We start from the raw sequence: 16,227 nt of genomic DNA, 5'->3' as shown, positions 1-16,227 counted from the left end.
TAAATTACACAATATAAATTTCTTTTTTCATATCAATGACAATGAATATCAAAAATCAAATTTTGAAAATAATTATGTTTTTTTAAAATTCAACAGCTTATTTGTACTGTATATTGAGCATCCATACATAAATTTTAGAAGTCAATTTTTTTGATTCCTATTTCAGTTATGAAATTTTGTTTTTACCCGTTGTTACATAAAAATTTTTATACATATATATTATATTTTCAACCGGAAGGCACACCTCTATATAAAATTTTTGATTAATTTAGAATTTTCAGGCACTAAATACGGCAAAAAAAAACAATTTCCAAAAAAATTTATAGAATTAAGAGTATTAACCCTTCGACTGCATGCGTTGGAGCATTGGCGACTTTTCCTTGAAAATATCGCCAAAAAACGATTTTACGATGAATTTTTCCTCATGCCATGATTTTAAGATTTAGATCATATATGCTCAACACTTGGACCGCTGGTCGCATTCGGCCCTTGGAGTCACCTAATGTGGGTCCGTGACAAATTGCCAAGCCACTAAATTATCCCACGAAAGATTATCGAATCACTAAAGTGGCCCGTGGCACATTTCCAGATTACTTCAGTGGCTCGCAGAGCATTTCCACGTCATTTAAGCTGCCAACGGTGCATAGCCAGATCACTTAAGCTACCCCTAGCACATTTCCAAATCACTTGAATGACCCGCGGCACACCTCCAGTTCACTTAAGTAAATATCGTGGTACATTTCCAGTTTATTTTAGTGGCTGGCGTTACTTTCCCAGATCATTCGAGTGGCCCGCGACATGCTTCACAGTTCACTCAAGCGACCACCGATAGACAGCGCCTTCATTTCCAACCCATCTCATTAATGGCAGTAAATTGCAATATAGCGATATGGCCACAGTTGGTGTTTGGTGAAGTAGTAGTTCACTCAAGCGGCGCTTATGGCGCATTTCCAAATCCCATGAATTGTCTACGGCACACTTTCAGACCACCTGAGTGACTCTCGCGGTTCATTTCTAGATAACTTCAGTGACCCGAGGCGCATTTTCAGACCTTCCGAGTGGGGCGTGATGCACATTTTCAGATAACTCAAGTGGCCCGCGACACGTTTCCAAACTTAGGAAGCGGGCCGCACTCTCCGAAAGGTTGTGCATCCTTGATTTAGGTAAAATGTACGCACAAATTACCAACTGGTGATATTTTCTAACAGTGGAAGGGTTAAATCCCGATTTGATACAAACACATTTGGCGAATTCAATTTCATAAAGGTGCTGGAGAATGTAGATGGTGTTCTTATTTTTTTTTACAGGAAATTTACATCAAAATTTATCCCCAAATTTTTTTGAGGGTAAATTTTTTTATGTTGAACGTGACGTTTGGTGGCGCTTTAAACGAAACGGACCACCAAAACATCTCGTATCTATCAACTTTACGAAAACACCGGAAAACAATCGATACAATCAACGATCAATCATATAATAATATCAAAAAATAACACACACATATAGCTGCCATTATCTTCAAATATAACCACGAAAAGGACTCTAAAAAAAGGGCCTAAAAACAATTGGCCCTATTTAAAGGTGGCTCTTTAGAGAGGTTTCACGGCTTTCCCCTATTTCAATAGGCAACAAGCAAGGCACATTCCAAGTACAGTCACTCCTCGACCTACGAAGCATCGTCCGTAAGTCGAAATTACGCTGATATGCAAATTAAAGATCAGGAACAGAAAGGACGGAGTTGTGTCTGGTTAACAAAAAAAAAATTCCGCTAAATATTACCAAAGTAAATTCATGGAATCGTAAAGAGCAGGGGTGCAATACCTTTTTAGTCCGTGGGCCAGAAATTAGGGTGACCATACGACCCGTATTTTACAGGACATTTGTGAAGTTTTGTTCGCCCGGACTTTTTTGCCGAAATGTCTCTTTTTTTTTCAAGTATTTTCAACGAAGGAAACGTTTTATTCTTTACTGAAACAAAGGATCAAAATCACCTTCATTTTCCGTCATTGGTGATTTGATAAATGGCAACTTTTGGTGATAATTGAGAATGACTCGTATTTTCTAAAAGGCGAGACCGATTTGTCGTATTATTATTGACAAAATATGGACAGCCAAGCAGAGGCATCGACATGAAGGAAACATTAGGGGCTGAAAAAATTGTCCTTCGTTCCATATATACGCAACTGACTCCGTACACAGGCGGTGAAACATTGCGTCGCATTGTGTATTCGGTAATTACCAGGCCCCAGCAAACAAAATTTATTGCAGGGGGGGGGGTTCAAATAGCCTCAGCCACCCAGATTCCGGCACCTATGATGCCAAGGTATATATCGTGTTGTGCTCATTCATACTTTTCTACGCGGAACGGATGAAAACCCTCGGCGGGCCGCATTTGGTCCGCTAGCCGGAGGTTGTGCACTCCTGGCGTGAAATTTTCGTAAAATGTTAATATTACTCGTAAAAATCTAACGTTTCGTAAAAGTCTAATTGTAACATTTTAAGAAAAATCTATTGTTATTATTTTAAGAAAAATCTATTGTTATTATTTTAAGAAAAATCTATTGTTATTATTTTAAGAAAAATCGATTGTTAATATTTTAAGAAAAATCGATTGTTAATATTTTTAAGAAAAATCGATTATTAATATTTTTTTAAGAAAAATCGATTGTTAATATTTTAAGAAAAATCGATTGTTAATATTTTATTGTCGAGAAGTGGCTGAAAAAAATATCAACTTGACTACATTACGGCAAAATAGTGACTTTTATGGACCCGGAGAAGAACCAAGAGGGTTCTACCCCATTTACATAAATGTAAATCCTTGAGCAGCAGCGGCATACAACGTTGATATGTAATTTTCATCTCTTTTTCTTTTAAGGACGTCATACAATTCAGGACGGTTTCGTCCGTCATGGTACACACACGCAACCTGTTCGATCCATCCAACAGGTTCTTCGTTTAAGTAATGGGAAGGGACTCTGCACGAATTTCCGGTGTGTATGGTGTGTGTGTCTATTCCTCCAAAAAGGAACCAAACCGGAAACCTGAGAAATCCTAGAAGTGCAAGAAAAAAAAAACACCAAATAATACCACGAACAACCCAACATGGCGGAAGAACGTCATTTTTGTGACTTTTCTGCTTTTTTTTTGGAAAGTTTACAGACTGGAAAAAGTCTTTCGCGTGGTCGTTGACGCTCCGATGACCACCGCGAAGGGTCCTTTGGTCCGCGGTTCCTGTTGTGGGTAGTCGTTGCATGTACGTACGGTACCTTCATGATTGATCCTTGCTTTCATCCTCTTTCTCCAACTATATATATGTACACAGACATCCCAGTAGGAAAATATCTATTCCTTACTATTACTCCTTTTGAGGACTTGAATATCTACAGGGATAACCTAATAATGTTTTTTTGTTCATTTTTTTGGCAGTTCATGTTTCTGTCTTGTACTGGATTATGGCACTCTGGATACGTCTGGAAATTGAAAAAAAATTAATCATTTTAAAATGCGGCCACGTCGTAAATGTCTTTAGAAAAAAACACATGAAAAAAATGAATAGCATGACAGAAAAATTGTGAGATAATAGATTTTTGTATGAAATTGCAAATTTTCTCACTTTGGCAGCCTTTGGAATGAATGTTTTCCTTCTGAGCGAAACATCTTGTGAAAAGTTATTTTCTGAGAAACCTTTCCAAAAAACGGATTTTCCCTCGTAAAGTTATTCTCAAGGATAATGGATACCAAAAAAATTATTTTCAGTAAAACCCCAAAAAAAGGTATTTTTTCCCGATGAAGGAATCTTCGAGGACGGCTAATGGGTCCCAAAGTTATTTTATGGAAAACGTTCCCGTGAAAAGCCTTCTCTCTGATAAAAGAATCCTCGAGGATGGCTAATCGGCCCTATAAAGTTATTTTCTGAGAAATCTTTCCAAAAAAATGTATTTTCCCTGATGAAGGAGTCTTTGAGGATCTTTGAGTCAATGAGCCCTAAAAAGTAATTTTTCGAGAAACGTTCCCTTAGAAAGTATTTTTCCTTGATGAAAAAATCTTCGAGGAGTGCTAATGGGCCCTGTGAAGCTATTCCTCGAGAAACGTTATCAAAAAAGTATTTTCCTTGATAAAGTTACCCTCAAGGATGGCCGATGAGACCAAAAAAAAAATGTTATTTCTGTGAAACTGTCATAAAAATTATTTAACCTCGCAAAAGAATCTTTGATGATGGCTGATGGATTTCAAAAGTTATTTTCTGAAAACGTTCTCGTGAAACGCCTCCTCTCTGATGAAAGAATATTCAAGGATTGCCCAATGTATTATAAAAAAAATTATTTTTTCAAATATTTTCCAAAAAAAAAGACATTTTTCCTGATAAAAATATTTTCGGGGATAGTCAATGGCACCCAAAATATTTATTTTCTTCCAAACGTTTCCATAAATTTGCACTTCCTTCGAACAAGGTGATCTTCAAAGATTGCCAATAGATCCCAAAAAGTTAGTTTCTGAGAAACTTTTCAGAAATAAAAGTTGCATTTTCTTTGATAAAAGTATCTTCGAGAATGACCAATGTCATTTTCTGAGAAATTTTTCCCCTGAAAAGTGTTTTTCTTGATAAAAGAATCTTCGAGGATAGCCAATCGATCTTAAAAAGAAGTTATTTCCACAGAAACCCTTCCGAAAATTGGATATTTTAATGATATAGGAATCTTCAAAATCACCGATTGGCCCCTTAAAATTGTTGTTCATAAAAACTTCCCAAAATAAATAAATTCTATTCAATTCCGTTTCTATCAAACGAATAAAATTGAATTGCTGCGATCATCAAGGAATCAATCGACATGATATCCTAGAACATGAGTTCCCAACTTGTGCTGTAGAAAAGTTTTCCGGGCTTCCAAAATATCAGAAGCTGTGGAATTTTTTATTTGTGGTGCAATAAATATAAATAATATCGTGTGTTTGTCTGGATTTCGCGGAACAGGATCGTAACCATTAAGAGTTCCGTACGCAATAAACCAACAGAAACTTCTTTCCTGGAGTGCATGCATCACGCTAGGATCTGTCTTCGAACGAGAGCAACTACTGCTCCAGAAAATAACCATTTGCAGCTAACGTAACTTTTTAGGATCTACCAGGCAATCCTCGAAGATTCCTTTATCACGGTAAATACTTTCTTTTTTCCATGAGGACTTTTCTGAAAAAGTTACTTTTTTAAGATCCATTGGCCATCCTTGGAGATTTCTTCATCCCGGAAATTACTTTTCGTGGGGACTGTTCTCAAGAATTAACTTATTGGAATCCTAGGGTCATCCTCGAAGGAGGTTCTTTTATCAGAGAAACTTGTTTGGCGGTTGACTTTTCCAGACCCCATCAGGGTCCTTAAAGATAATACACGAGGTTCATAAACACCCTCATTCGACAATACGAAAGAACAACATGCATTCCAAAGGCCAAAGATGTCCATAGACATGATTATTGGTATACATCCAGTAAAAGGCCGAGTCTGACGTACCTTGCGTCATCGGAGTCGTAATTTAACAATCATTATCGTTACCAAAGAAGGTGCACTGCCCTCCCTTAAACAGTCTTACTGTGTCAACAATACGCAGGACAGAGAGAAAAGATTCCGAACATTTTTCATATCTTCCGTCAAAGCTTCTTCTTTTTTTTGTCGCCATTGAACTCCGATAAAAGATGATTCGATGAGTACAATGGGGTGTAGATTCCTCCCTACCTTTCCATAATCCTGAAGAATTAACCCGGTAGACATAGGAATATAAAACTCAGGGGGAGGTCGCTTACATATAGCCCAAAGGATCCTCACACCTATCTTCATACTTGCCTGTAAATTATATACCGTATAAGGAAGAAAAGACCCCCCCCCCCACTCCCTCCCCATATATCCATATAATAGGATGAGACTCCCCGTCAATGGTGATTTCCATAGTAGGGTGATTAGCACGGGCAAGAGTTATCTATACCTTCAATGAACGAACTTCCAACATGTCCCTTTTATGAATCTACCAAAAGAAAAAAACACCAGCTAGCAAGGCGGGTTCCTATGGTAGCCTAAAGGGTCTTCAAAGGGTTCCTCAACCTTTTATTTTCTGAAAGTTCATCCCTTGCTGAAGGTAGGCTATACACATAATAGCCGTCTATTCTTCTTTAATCCCTTTTGGAATAGAGAGCCAAAAAAAAAGCCACCGAGGGGGGTTCAGTATCTGGTTTTAGTCTTAAAGGCCTCTATCAAGTTATTTTTCATACCCCCCTAAATCCCATACACATACATGGGGATATAATACAGGCCAGCGGGTAGGCTTTAAAATTTCATTAAAAATTTTGGAGCCTAAACCGTTATCTATTTTTTTCTCTTCTCTTTTTTTTACTTGAGAAGCATCGAGGGCATCCCTTTCAGAAGGCCATAGTAGCTGGCCCATGCAGATTTTTTTTTTTCTATCCCGGCCTCTTGAAGAATGTTGTATAATAAAGGCCTAGAATCATTCTTTGCCAAAGAGGAAAGGGTTACGGGTTCTCTATTGAGTGTCAGACAATACGAAGACGCAACCCGATGAAGTTTCTCGGGTCCGCCCCTTATGCGGTCCATTCATGGGAGTGAGGAAAGGGTTCTTGTCTTGAAGGTATGGAGAGAGAAAAAAAGGGTTCCTTGGGTTTTTCATTGACGAATGATTGAACCCATTCATGTCTTAAACTCCACAGGTTCTTTAACCCTTTTTTTCCCCTTATAAGATGGCGGAGTTTCCTCTCTCTCTCTCAGCCTTATTCAGCTTCAATTGCGTAAATCTGTTCCGAGAGTAATTTTTCATTGGGAATCAGGATATTCGTAACAGTGGATGGGATTATTTGTCGATAGTAGTGTAGTGAGGATTATTGTTCGAATTCCACAGGAAAGGATTTGGTTCTCTTCGAGATTAATGATATTTACAGGACATATAGTATTCATATTTAGGTCATGTCATCGGCCTAGGCCATTCACCATGTAACCTATGATTTATGTTTCATAATCCAATTCTAATAATCCTTGAAAAGTTTGAGAGGATTATAAGTTGATTTTTTTTTTTTCCTTTTTAAAACTAGGGTTAACTGGTTCATTCCCAGTTCAGTCAATGGGGTTTTTAGAACGAGTGGCTTCGAAATATATATATAGTCCCAAGCATGGTAGAGCCTCAAGGATCCATATAATGGAGCCTCAGATATCTCTGAAATCATCTCAAGAAATCTCTGGAGCCTAGACGAGCCCTGACGGTGAAAGAATCATAGCTCTTTCAAAGAAATCCCTGAAATCTAGTTTATAGTATCCGAAAATTTTGGTTCCATCGCCCCCGTCTTCAGATTTTTTTTTCTCTCTCATCGCCCCTCCCCAACTCAAGTGAACCCATAGGATCCTATGTTATACCCGTAACTTCTATCGTCCCCAGGGGGTGATATTCTCCACTTTGGGAAACACGGGTCTAGCCGCCCTTCCAGAAACTGATCCAGGATGTTGGAAAATGATGACTCTTCGCTTATTTTTCACAAAGAAGGAAACACCAAAGTATTTCTTCTCAGGTCTCTCTCAGGAGAACTCTTGATGTATCCTGAAGCTCAATGATACACAGTAAGTCCTTAAAATATTTCTAATAAAGTTACTTTTTGTGGAACTTCTCAAAATTATGTCTTTTTTTGACAAAGGAATCCTCTAGGATAGTCGATGAGTTCGCGTTTAGAATTCTTTCAAAAATCAGGATGTGAATAATGGAATTCTTAAGAGTGGCCATAGAAATGTCCATGGAAAATACTTTGAAAAATATGTCTCTGCTGATGATGTCTTCAAAGATGGCCAATGGGTATCGTGGAAGTGTTGTTTGCTGTGAAAATTCTCAAAAATGGTCTCTTTTCCCTATTTATAGGAATACTTGAAGATGCCTGATATAGGTCCTTAAAAGTTTAGAGGTAAAAAGTCACTACTTGGAAAAGTTCCCAAAAAAAAGTTATCTTTCCTATGGAAAAATCCTCAATTGTGATCAACAAGTCCCTAAAAGTTTGGGAGTAGCTTTTCCAAAAAAAAAATGTCTCTTCCCTGATGAAAGTATTTTTAAAGATGACTAATAGTTTTCCAGAAATTTGGTAGTCCCTGAAAAATGACTATATGTTAAATTACCAAAAATAAAAATCCTCAAGATCGCCAGGAGTCCTTAATAACCTTGTGCGGAAAAGGAATTTTCATTGAGAAGAGGATAGATCGTCACTCAAGGATGACCAATTGGTCCCTGAACGCTTGGAAGCCCTTGAAAGAATAAATCGAAAAGTTGCAAATATGGGTCCCTAAAAGTTACTTAATGCGAAACATTCCTGATGAAAGCACTTTTAAGGATGGTCAATGATCAAGGATGGATAGGAGGATCAAGGATCAAGGATCGCCAGCTGATCCTTGAACACTTGGATGCCCTTGGAAAGTAACTTTCTGTAATCAAGATCGCTTATACTCTTCAAGCAGTTTTCTGTGATACTTTCTGAAAAACAGATTCTATCCTGATAAAGGAATCTTCAAGAATGACCGATGGGTCTCTACAAGTTTAGAAGTCCCCGGAAAGTAACTCTCTGTGATCAAGATGGTTTATACAAGTTATTTATGGGAAGCTTTACCAAGAACGGGTTCTTACCCGATAAAGGAGTCTTCAAAGGATGACCAATGGGTCTCTAAAGTTCAGATGTCTCCAGAAAGTTAATTTCTGTGATTAACATGGCTCGTATGGGTCTGTACAAGTCATTTTCTGTGAAGATTTCTCAAAAACTGACTCTTCCCTGCTGAAGGAATCAGCAAGGAAGGCTGATTTTAAAAGTTTAGAAGTCCCGGAAAAGTCAGTTTCTGCGATTGAAATGGATTTGTATATGGGTCCCTATAAGTTTTTTTTCCCCCTGTGACGCGCTCCCAAAAACGGGCTATTTCCTGATATAGGAATCTTCAAGCATGGCCGATGGACCTCTAGAAATTTAAAAGCACCCCCGGAAAGTCACTTTCCGTGATCAAGATGGCTTATTTGGATCCCTGCAAGTTATTTTCTGAGAAACTTTCCCATAAACGGCCTCCTCCCTTATAAAGGAATTTTCAAGGATGGTCAAAAACGGTTTCTAAAAAATTTCAGAGAGTCCCTGAAAAGTCACTTTCTGAAAAACTTCTTCAAAAAAAGTTTCTCTTCCCTGATAAAGAGTTCATTAAGGCGGAAGCACGGGACCGGAAATACGAACAGGTTGATATAAGGATATATAGTACAGTATAAGGATAGTCGGCACTTATACAGTCATATTCGAATATATCCAAGCCCCCTCCCCACAGAACATTGCAACTGAAAAACGGCTTTGCCATCAAACTTGCCGCCATACACAGATCATATCAAAAGGTAAAAAAAAAAGTCCCGTGCATAGGAGCAAAAAAAAAAAGGAATAAGGAGCGGTTCTTGTTGAAGGAAAAAAGGTTGGGGGGGGGGTCCGTCTATATAGTCCTTTTATTATTATTATTATTGTTATCATTATTCGTGTTGGATGAAATACAAAAAATATCTTCTCCATCGTGCAGTTCCTAATTGTCCTAAGTAAGAACTGACCAGAATATTTTACAAATACGGTCAAGTCACGGGTCACACAAGTCCGTTCAAGGCTATTTTTTTGGACTGAATATACATCAGAGGGTCCTCTCTTCAATAAAGGGAGGGGGGGGGGGACTCGAGGGATTTTCAAGGAACATAAGGTTGAAAAAGAGAGGGGGCTAAAGGTGATTCTATACCTATAGGAGCAAAGAAAAAAAAATGGATGAAAGTACTAGAGTAAGAATGAAAAAAGGAATATATGTATAAAAAAAAGTCCCGGGACCCACCCTGGAAGAAAATCTTTTGTGACCCCCTACTCTCGCCATATACAGGGTCCCTATCCCGTGGCTTTTCTTATATGTGTGTGTGTGTGTATATATATACACACATGCACACGTAAGAATCCGGGAGAATGGAAGGCAGGTTGCTTGCCGAGGTCCTATACTAGGTGAGTTATTAGGCGAGGCTGGTGTGACCTGGTTGCGTGTTTGTGTTCGACTTTCTTTTTCTTTTTTTGGAATATTTTCTTTAAAAAGAGAAGGTCGGTCGAAAAAGCCGCACCTTCTTTTAATATTCCCTGTTTATTTTGGATGATGTCGGTTGCGGTTTGTGTATCGAACTGTGATCGGTTTGCCCAAAGGATTCCATATTCTTTAGACCTGTCTCGTTGTTCCCAGTTATCAGAAAAGTTCAATGTCTTGTCATGCGACATGAGACAAGCCCTGTCCATGTTAGCTCTTTTCTCTTTTTTTTTTTTTTTTTGTCCTGTTCTCTGTGTATACGTACATCACTGGAATCTTGTACAGCACTGATAAAAGGAGTGTGTGTGTGGGTTTGGTATCAGTCTGCGGGCCTGATTTCTGTTTGGGCAAGTGAGGTATCTTCCCAGAGCTACAATAATTTTGGGACCTCAGATTATCCACCCTTGCCATTTTATCGAGAAAGGCACATTTTTTTCAATTTTACAGATAGTTGCTTTTCAGGGTCCTCCAAAATTAAGGGGACCCATTGGCCCTCCTTGAGAATTCCTTCATCAAACATCATTTTAATTTTGAAAAATCGAAGAAAGTAATTTTCAGGAACAACCCAGAAAACTTTTAGGGATACGTCCTTGAGGATTTTTTCATCGAAAAGTATATCTTGTCACAAAAAAAAAAAAAAAAAATTTTCATGGACTACCCTGAAAACTTTTAGGGATTCATTGACCATCCTACCTACCATCCTTGAGGGTTCCTTCATCAGAAGAGACATATACCACAAAAACTACGTAGAAAAAAAACTTTTCAGAGACTTCCAAACTCTTCGGAACCCATTAGACATCCTTGAGAATGCCTTAATCATAGAATACATCATTTTACTTTAAAAGATCGAAGAAAGTAATTTCTCATTGACTATCCGAAACTTTTCAGGAAACCATTGGTTATCCTTGAGAAGTAATCCTACTTCATCAAAAAGAAAACAAATTTCAAAGAAAATGATTTTCACACCAAACTTTTAAGAGTATGTCCTTGAGGACTTTTTGGTCAAAACGTATATCTTGCCATGGAAAAGTCAAATAAAATCATTTACAGGGGTTAACCCAAAGACTTTGAGGGATCCATGGACCCATCCTTGAGGATGGAATCCCTTAGAAGAGGTATTTATTACAAAAAATTCAAAGAAAACAACTTTTCGGGAACTTCCGAACTCTTCAGCACCAATCCTTGAGAACTAACTCATCAAAAACTGCATCGTGTTATAAAAAAAGCTTTCTAAGAAATTTTCAGGAGCCAACTTTCTGGTACCGTTGGCCATCTTTTCAACTTTTTGCTTTTTTCCCCCTTCATGAAAGCTTCATACAAAACAGCTCTTCGGAAACTGTTGGTTATCCTCGGGATTCCTTCACCAAAAATAACAACCTTATGGGGGGGGGGGGAGGAAATTTGAAAGATGATTTTTAGGGTTCGACTCCAAAAAACGTGGAGGACCCCAGAATTCCTCTATCAGAAGAAACAATTATCAGCAAAGTTCCATAGAAATCCGTTTTCCTGGAACTTCCAAATTCTCCGTCGGAACCCATTCGCCATCATTGAAAATCCATCAAAAAAATGCATGCCGTGATGAAAAAAAGCCTTCTAAAAAATAATATTCAGAAGCCAACTTTCAGGTGTCCATTAGCCATCCTTTCATCAGAAAAGACTTTTTTCCTTGAAAGTTTCAGAGAAAACCGTTCTTCGGAACCCGTTGGTTTTCTTCTCGAGATTTCTTTCGCCAAAAAAATACATCTTTCCATGGAAAAATAATCGAAGAAAGTAATTTGCAGGGACTACTGCAAAATTTTAGGAGGAATCCATTGGCCTCATCAAAAAATACATATTTTTACAGAAGTCAAAGATAATTTTTTCAGGGACTACTTCAAAAATTAGAGGGGCTCAGGAATTTCATCAGAATAGACAGATTTTTACAGTAAATTTGCAAAGAAAACAACTTTCTCTTGGAACTTAAAAACACTTCGGAACTCATTGGCCATCCTTGAGAAATCCTTCAACAATAAATACGTCATTTTATTTTAAATAATCGAATAAAGTAATTTTCAGGGACTATCTGAAACTGCCAGGGAATCATTGGCCATCCTTGAGGATCATCAAAAATGGAAATCTCTTCTTTTTATGGAAACAATTTGAAATAAAATAATTTTCGGGGACAAAACCGTAAAAACTTTTGGCGAATACATCGGACATTCTTGAAGATTCCTTCATTGGAATAGATATTATTTTCAGGAAATTTTCATGATAAATACAATAACTTTCTAACAATAATAAAATATCTTTCTATAATAACACATAATTCTTCCTGGACCCATTGACAACTTTTGAAAATTCATTCATCAAAAACGCATACTTTTATGGGAAATAATTGAAAGAAAATAGTTTTTTCAGGAACTATACCAAAAATTTTAAAGGAATCCATTGGCCATCCTTTAGGATTAATTCATCAGAAAAGTCTCTTTTGGACTTTTTTGGGACTTTCAAAAATCTTTTTTTGGGAATTTTCACAGAAATAAACTTCTCAGAGATATTCAAACTCTTAGAAATTCGTTTACCATCCCTGAGAAATCCCTTGACATATGAAAGACATTTTACTCACTCTCTAAACTTTTGACCCTAGACGTGCCTGGCGCCCTTTGACCGAGGACCATCAAATCGAAGTTGGGCCGTGATTCGGTTAATGGCCTTGCGTGAGGGGCTGTAATTGATACTATAATACTTATGTTTTTCAAAGTGTAGGCCGTGGACCTCCAGGGGGTTCGTGAAAAGTTTCTAAGGTGCTTAGTTCGTTTGGTGTTTGCCGAGGAATCCACATTGTTCAATAATAGAAGAGTTTTCATATTAATTGCAAAATATATTCTTTACATATTCGTGGGTTCCTTGAAATTCTCGGATGGATAGATAGCATGCGGGTCTCCCGGGATCCCAAGAGATTTCTAACGGCACCGTGGGATGTGTTTTACAGTGGAGCAGAAATTCAAATTGAAAATATAGCACGCTACAATGTAACTTACATAAAATGGAGAACCCCTAATTATAGAGTAGTATTTCTCAATTGGCACTTATGCTCCGAACTCACCAATCAAAGTAACCCAGGACCCTGGACACTATTACTAGTATAGTTAGTTCGCAAATGTTTATGCGCCCTTTGAAATTCGTATGCAATGTTGAGTTAAAATTATTAATAATTTTAATAATGATTTTATTTTCTCATATATTGCTAATCTTATCGTAATCTTATTTCTTCGTAAAACAGTGACACAATAGCGATCAACAATTGTCATTTCTTTGGCCCCTATGAGGGAATCCAACAGAGCTACGGTCTTGGAGCACCGGACTCTATCTTATATTTTCTCAGTTTTTTTGCACTATAAATTTTAAAGAAAATTAACATAGAATGTTATGAATCACAAATATAAGGGAAGTCACTGCTTCCCCCCCCCCCCATCAGGGCAGGGAGGACCCTATTTACTTTGTATTGGTAAAGACAGGACGCTTTCTTCAGATATGTCTGACATTCAAATTGGCCGAAGTCCTTCCGAAAGAATGCACCTATAAAGTTTCAAAACCGTTGACAATTCGTTGAAAAACCACTCCCGGGACAATAATCCCTCTATTCAACATAATTTTGGTAGCAATGTATATGCATACGAATTTACTCCACGTCCCCCCCCCCTTATCGCTATCCCCTGGGCCCATGATTTTTGAGGAGGGGTTCCTATACCAGGAACTTCAATATAATCCTCTCATACCAATTTTCTGGTGAATTTACATAATCTAACAATTTTCACATCAATCCTCATGTCCATATCCAATTTGCCCTTGGTGAGAGCCATGGTATTTCGCACTATAGTTTTTCTCAAGCCCACAAAACAAAGTCATGGAGGAAATTAACTAGCATGGTAATTCATTCTTTAAAAAATGATGCAAAAATCGGCCTGATTTATTAAAACACTAGCTATAATACCCGGCACTGCCCGGGTTTTCCTCAATTATTGGGAGGATTGAAAAAGTGACAAACCATTATAAAGGAATAAACTATTATACATAGGCCAATACCGGCAGCATTAAAGAACAAACCATTGTAAAGGCATATGCATGTCCGAAACGCACGGAACCACGAATAACCTAAGTAAACATCCCAAAAGTGATTGTTGGGACCCAGAAACCCTTGTTGCTCGATAGTTTTTTGCCGATTTCCGGCATTTGCCCTGCTCCACGAACTTTTAAAGTAGCTTATCGTTCAAGTCGGGTCCCATTTGGTATATATGCAAAATTTGGCGACGAACGGTTTAAAATTGTAGATTTGTATAGAGAACATACACACAGACAGAGAAAATCAATTATATATATATATATATATATTAAAATTTTAAATACTGAATAGCCTGATTTCTGTATAGGTAAGTGAGACATTTGCTCGAGGGCCCCATAGTTTAGTTGGCCCGAAATTCAAACAACATATGTTCCGTGACTAATTAAACATCTTTGACTCTAGTAGCAGGGACACCCCCCCCCCCCATCATGTCAAAATCAGGCCCTTTGAAGGCATTATTATGTTGAAGAACGATAAGTAAGTAACAATAGACTCACCTCTTTACTCGTTACGATAACCACGACGTGAAGTCCAGGAGTTCCTCGTCTTCAGGACTCAGGCTACCGTACGGTGACGACGCCTCGGAACCTAAGCTGGGAGTCGGCGAACTTGCCGCGGAACACGGAGGAGACGTCACACCCAAGTTCATGGTCGAGAAAGTGTCCTGCTGTCCTTGGTGACTGATATGAGTCTGTTGGTGATGGTTATGATGATGATGGTGATGATTATGAAGACTATTGTTATGATGATGATGATTATGTAGACCGTTATTGGCGGCCATCTGGACTTCTTCGAACGACGGCAGGCTGTTCTCATCGACGACCGACGACGATTCCGACGGCGAGTGTTCGTTCAGCAACTGCTGCAGCTGCTTGATGTACTGCACGGCTGACCTGAGGGTCTCGACTTTGCTCATCTTCTTCGTCTTGGTGCCGTTCGGCACGTGCTGCCTTAAGGTCGCGAACCCCAAATTGACCTGCCGGACACGATTCCTTTCACGCTCGTTCCTCCTCGCGACCGCCGGAGGCGCCTGGCTGTGATGGTTATTATTATCATTGCTATTATGACTATTACCACCACCGCTACCACTACTACTACTACTACGCTGATGTCGTTTGTCACCCGTGGCGTTCGACGCGAACCGAATCTTCCTCTTCGCCCTCGTACCGGACGACGCAATCACGACGTCATCGACGCCGCCGCCGTCATTAGCAACGGATCTCTTCGGAGCTATATGGCTGGACGTCGATTTACCCACACTAGTACCACCACCACCACCACCACCAGTCCTCATCGAACCGGTCGCCGCTGCGGTCGTCAGTAATAAATAAGTCGTCGTCGGAGGGCTACCCGAACCGGCTATTAAACTACCGGTCACGGGCAACCGATGATCACCGCCTCCAGTGACAACCAAAGCCATTACTTATCGATCTAGTTACTTATCAACCGACAGTGGCGCGAGTACTCGACGTGAGGTTGGGTAAAAACGTTCGGCGAGCGAGTCAATTAATTAATTACCACACAAGTTCGACGGCGAAGGCGATGATCCGATGGTCATGATCTCGATAAGGGAATGACCATACATGTATATATAAAATGTCACTCACTTAAATTATTCTTAATATCCAGTATCGTCACTCGTTATTATCGGACGGAACTGATAATAAGTATCGATTGACAGAGAGAGACAGAGAGAGAGAGAGATCAAGGTGCGTCCGTCTCTTAGCGCATCTGAAGCGACACTGAAGCGATCTTAACTCGGATCATGGTATAGTATAGGAAAAAGAAAAATGAAAAAAAAATAATAATAAAAAAGATCTTTTCTTTAAAGATTTTTTTTTTTTCTTTTCCATTCTCTCCTCCCCTCTTGGTAATTTTTTTTTTTTCCTTTTCCTATATATTCCCATTGGTGAATGAATAGATTTTGGCTCCTCCTTGCACCTTTTATCCTCGTGCCAACGGAGCGTGGCTCGTGCGGAGGTCTGACCAAACACAATTCGTCCTACGATGGTGAAAAAGGGTGTCC

General features: G+C 38.8%; 1 protein-coding gene across 1 annotated transcript; it reads right to left on the bottom strand.

Moving 5' to 3' along the window:
* Window positions 1–99: 99 nt before the first annotated feature.
* On the bottom strand, window positions 100–15,945 carry LOC149078370 (uncharacterized). Its single transcript, XM_089242020.1, has 2 exons — window positions 14,699–15,945; window positions 100–3,473 (listed from the first exon to the last, which is right to left on the bottom strand). The coding sequence occupies exon 1, from the start codon at window positions 15,619–15,621 to the stop codon at window positions 14,710–14,712; it is 912 nt and encodes a 303-aa protein (XP_089098146.1). The 5' UTR covers window positions 15,622–15,945; the 3' UTR covers window positions 100–3,473; window positions 14,699–14,709.
* Window positions 15,946–16,227: the final 282 nt, after the last annotated feature.

Source organism: Pholcus phalangioides, unplaced genomic scaffold, assembly GCF_987345545.1.
Source record: "Pholcus phalangioides strain wild (caught in Gottingen) unplaced genomic scaffold, Ppha-v1.0 ptg000014l_1, whole genome shotgun sequence".
NCBI classification, from domain to species: Eukaryota; Metazoa; Arthropoda; class Arachnida; order Araneae; family Pholcidae; genus Pholcus; species Pholcus phalangioides.
This window is presented reverse-complemented; position numbering and strand designations above follow the sequence as displayed.

Coding starts and splice junctions, on each gene's coding strand:
- LOC149078370 (XM_089242020.1), bottom strand. CDS start 15,621: ATGGCTTTGGTTGTCACTGGAGGCGGTGATCATCGGTTGCCCGTGACC.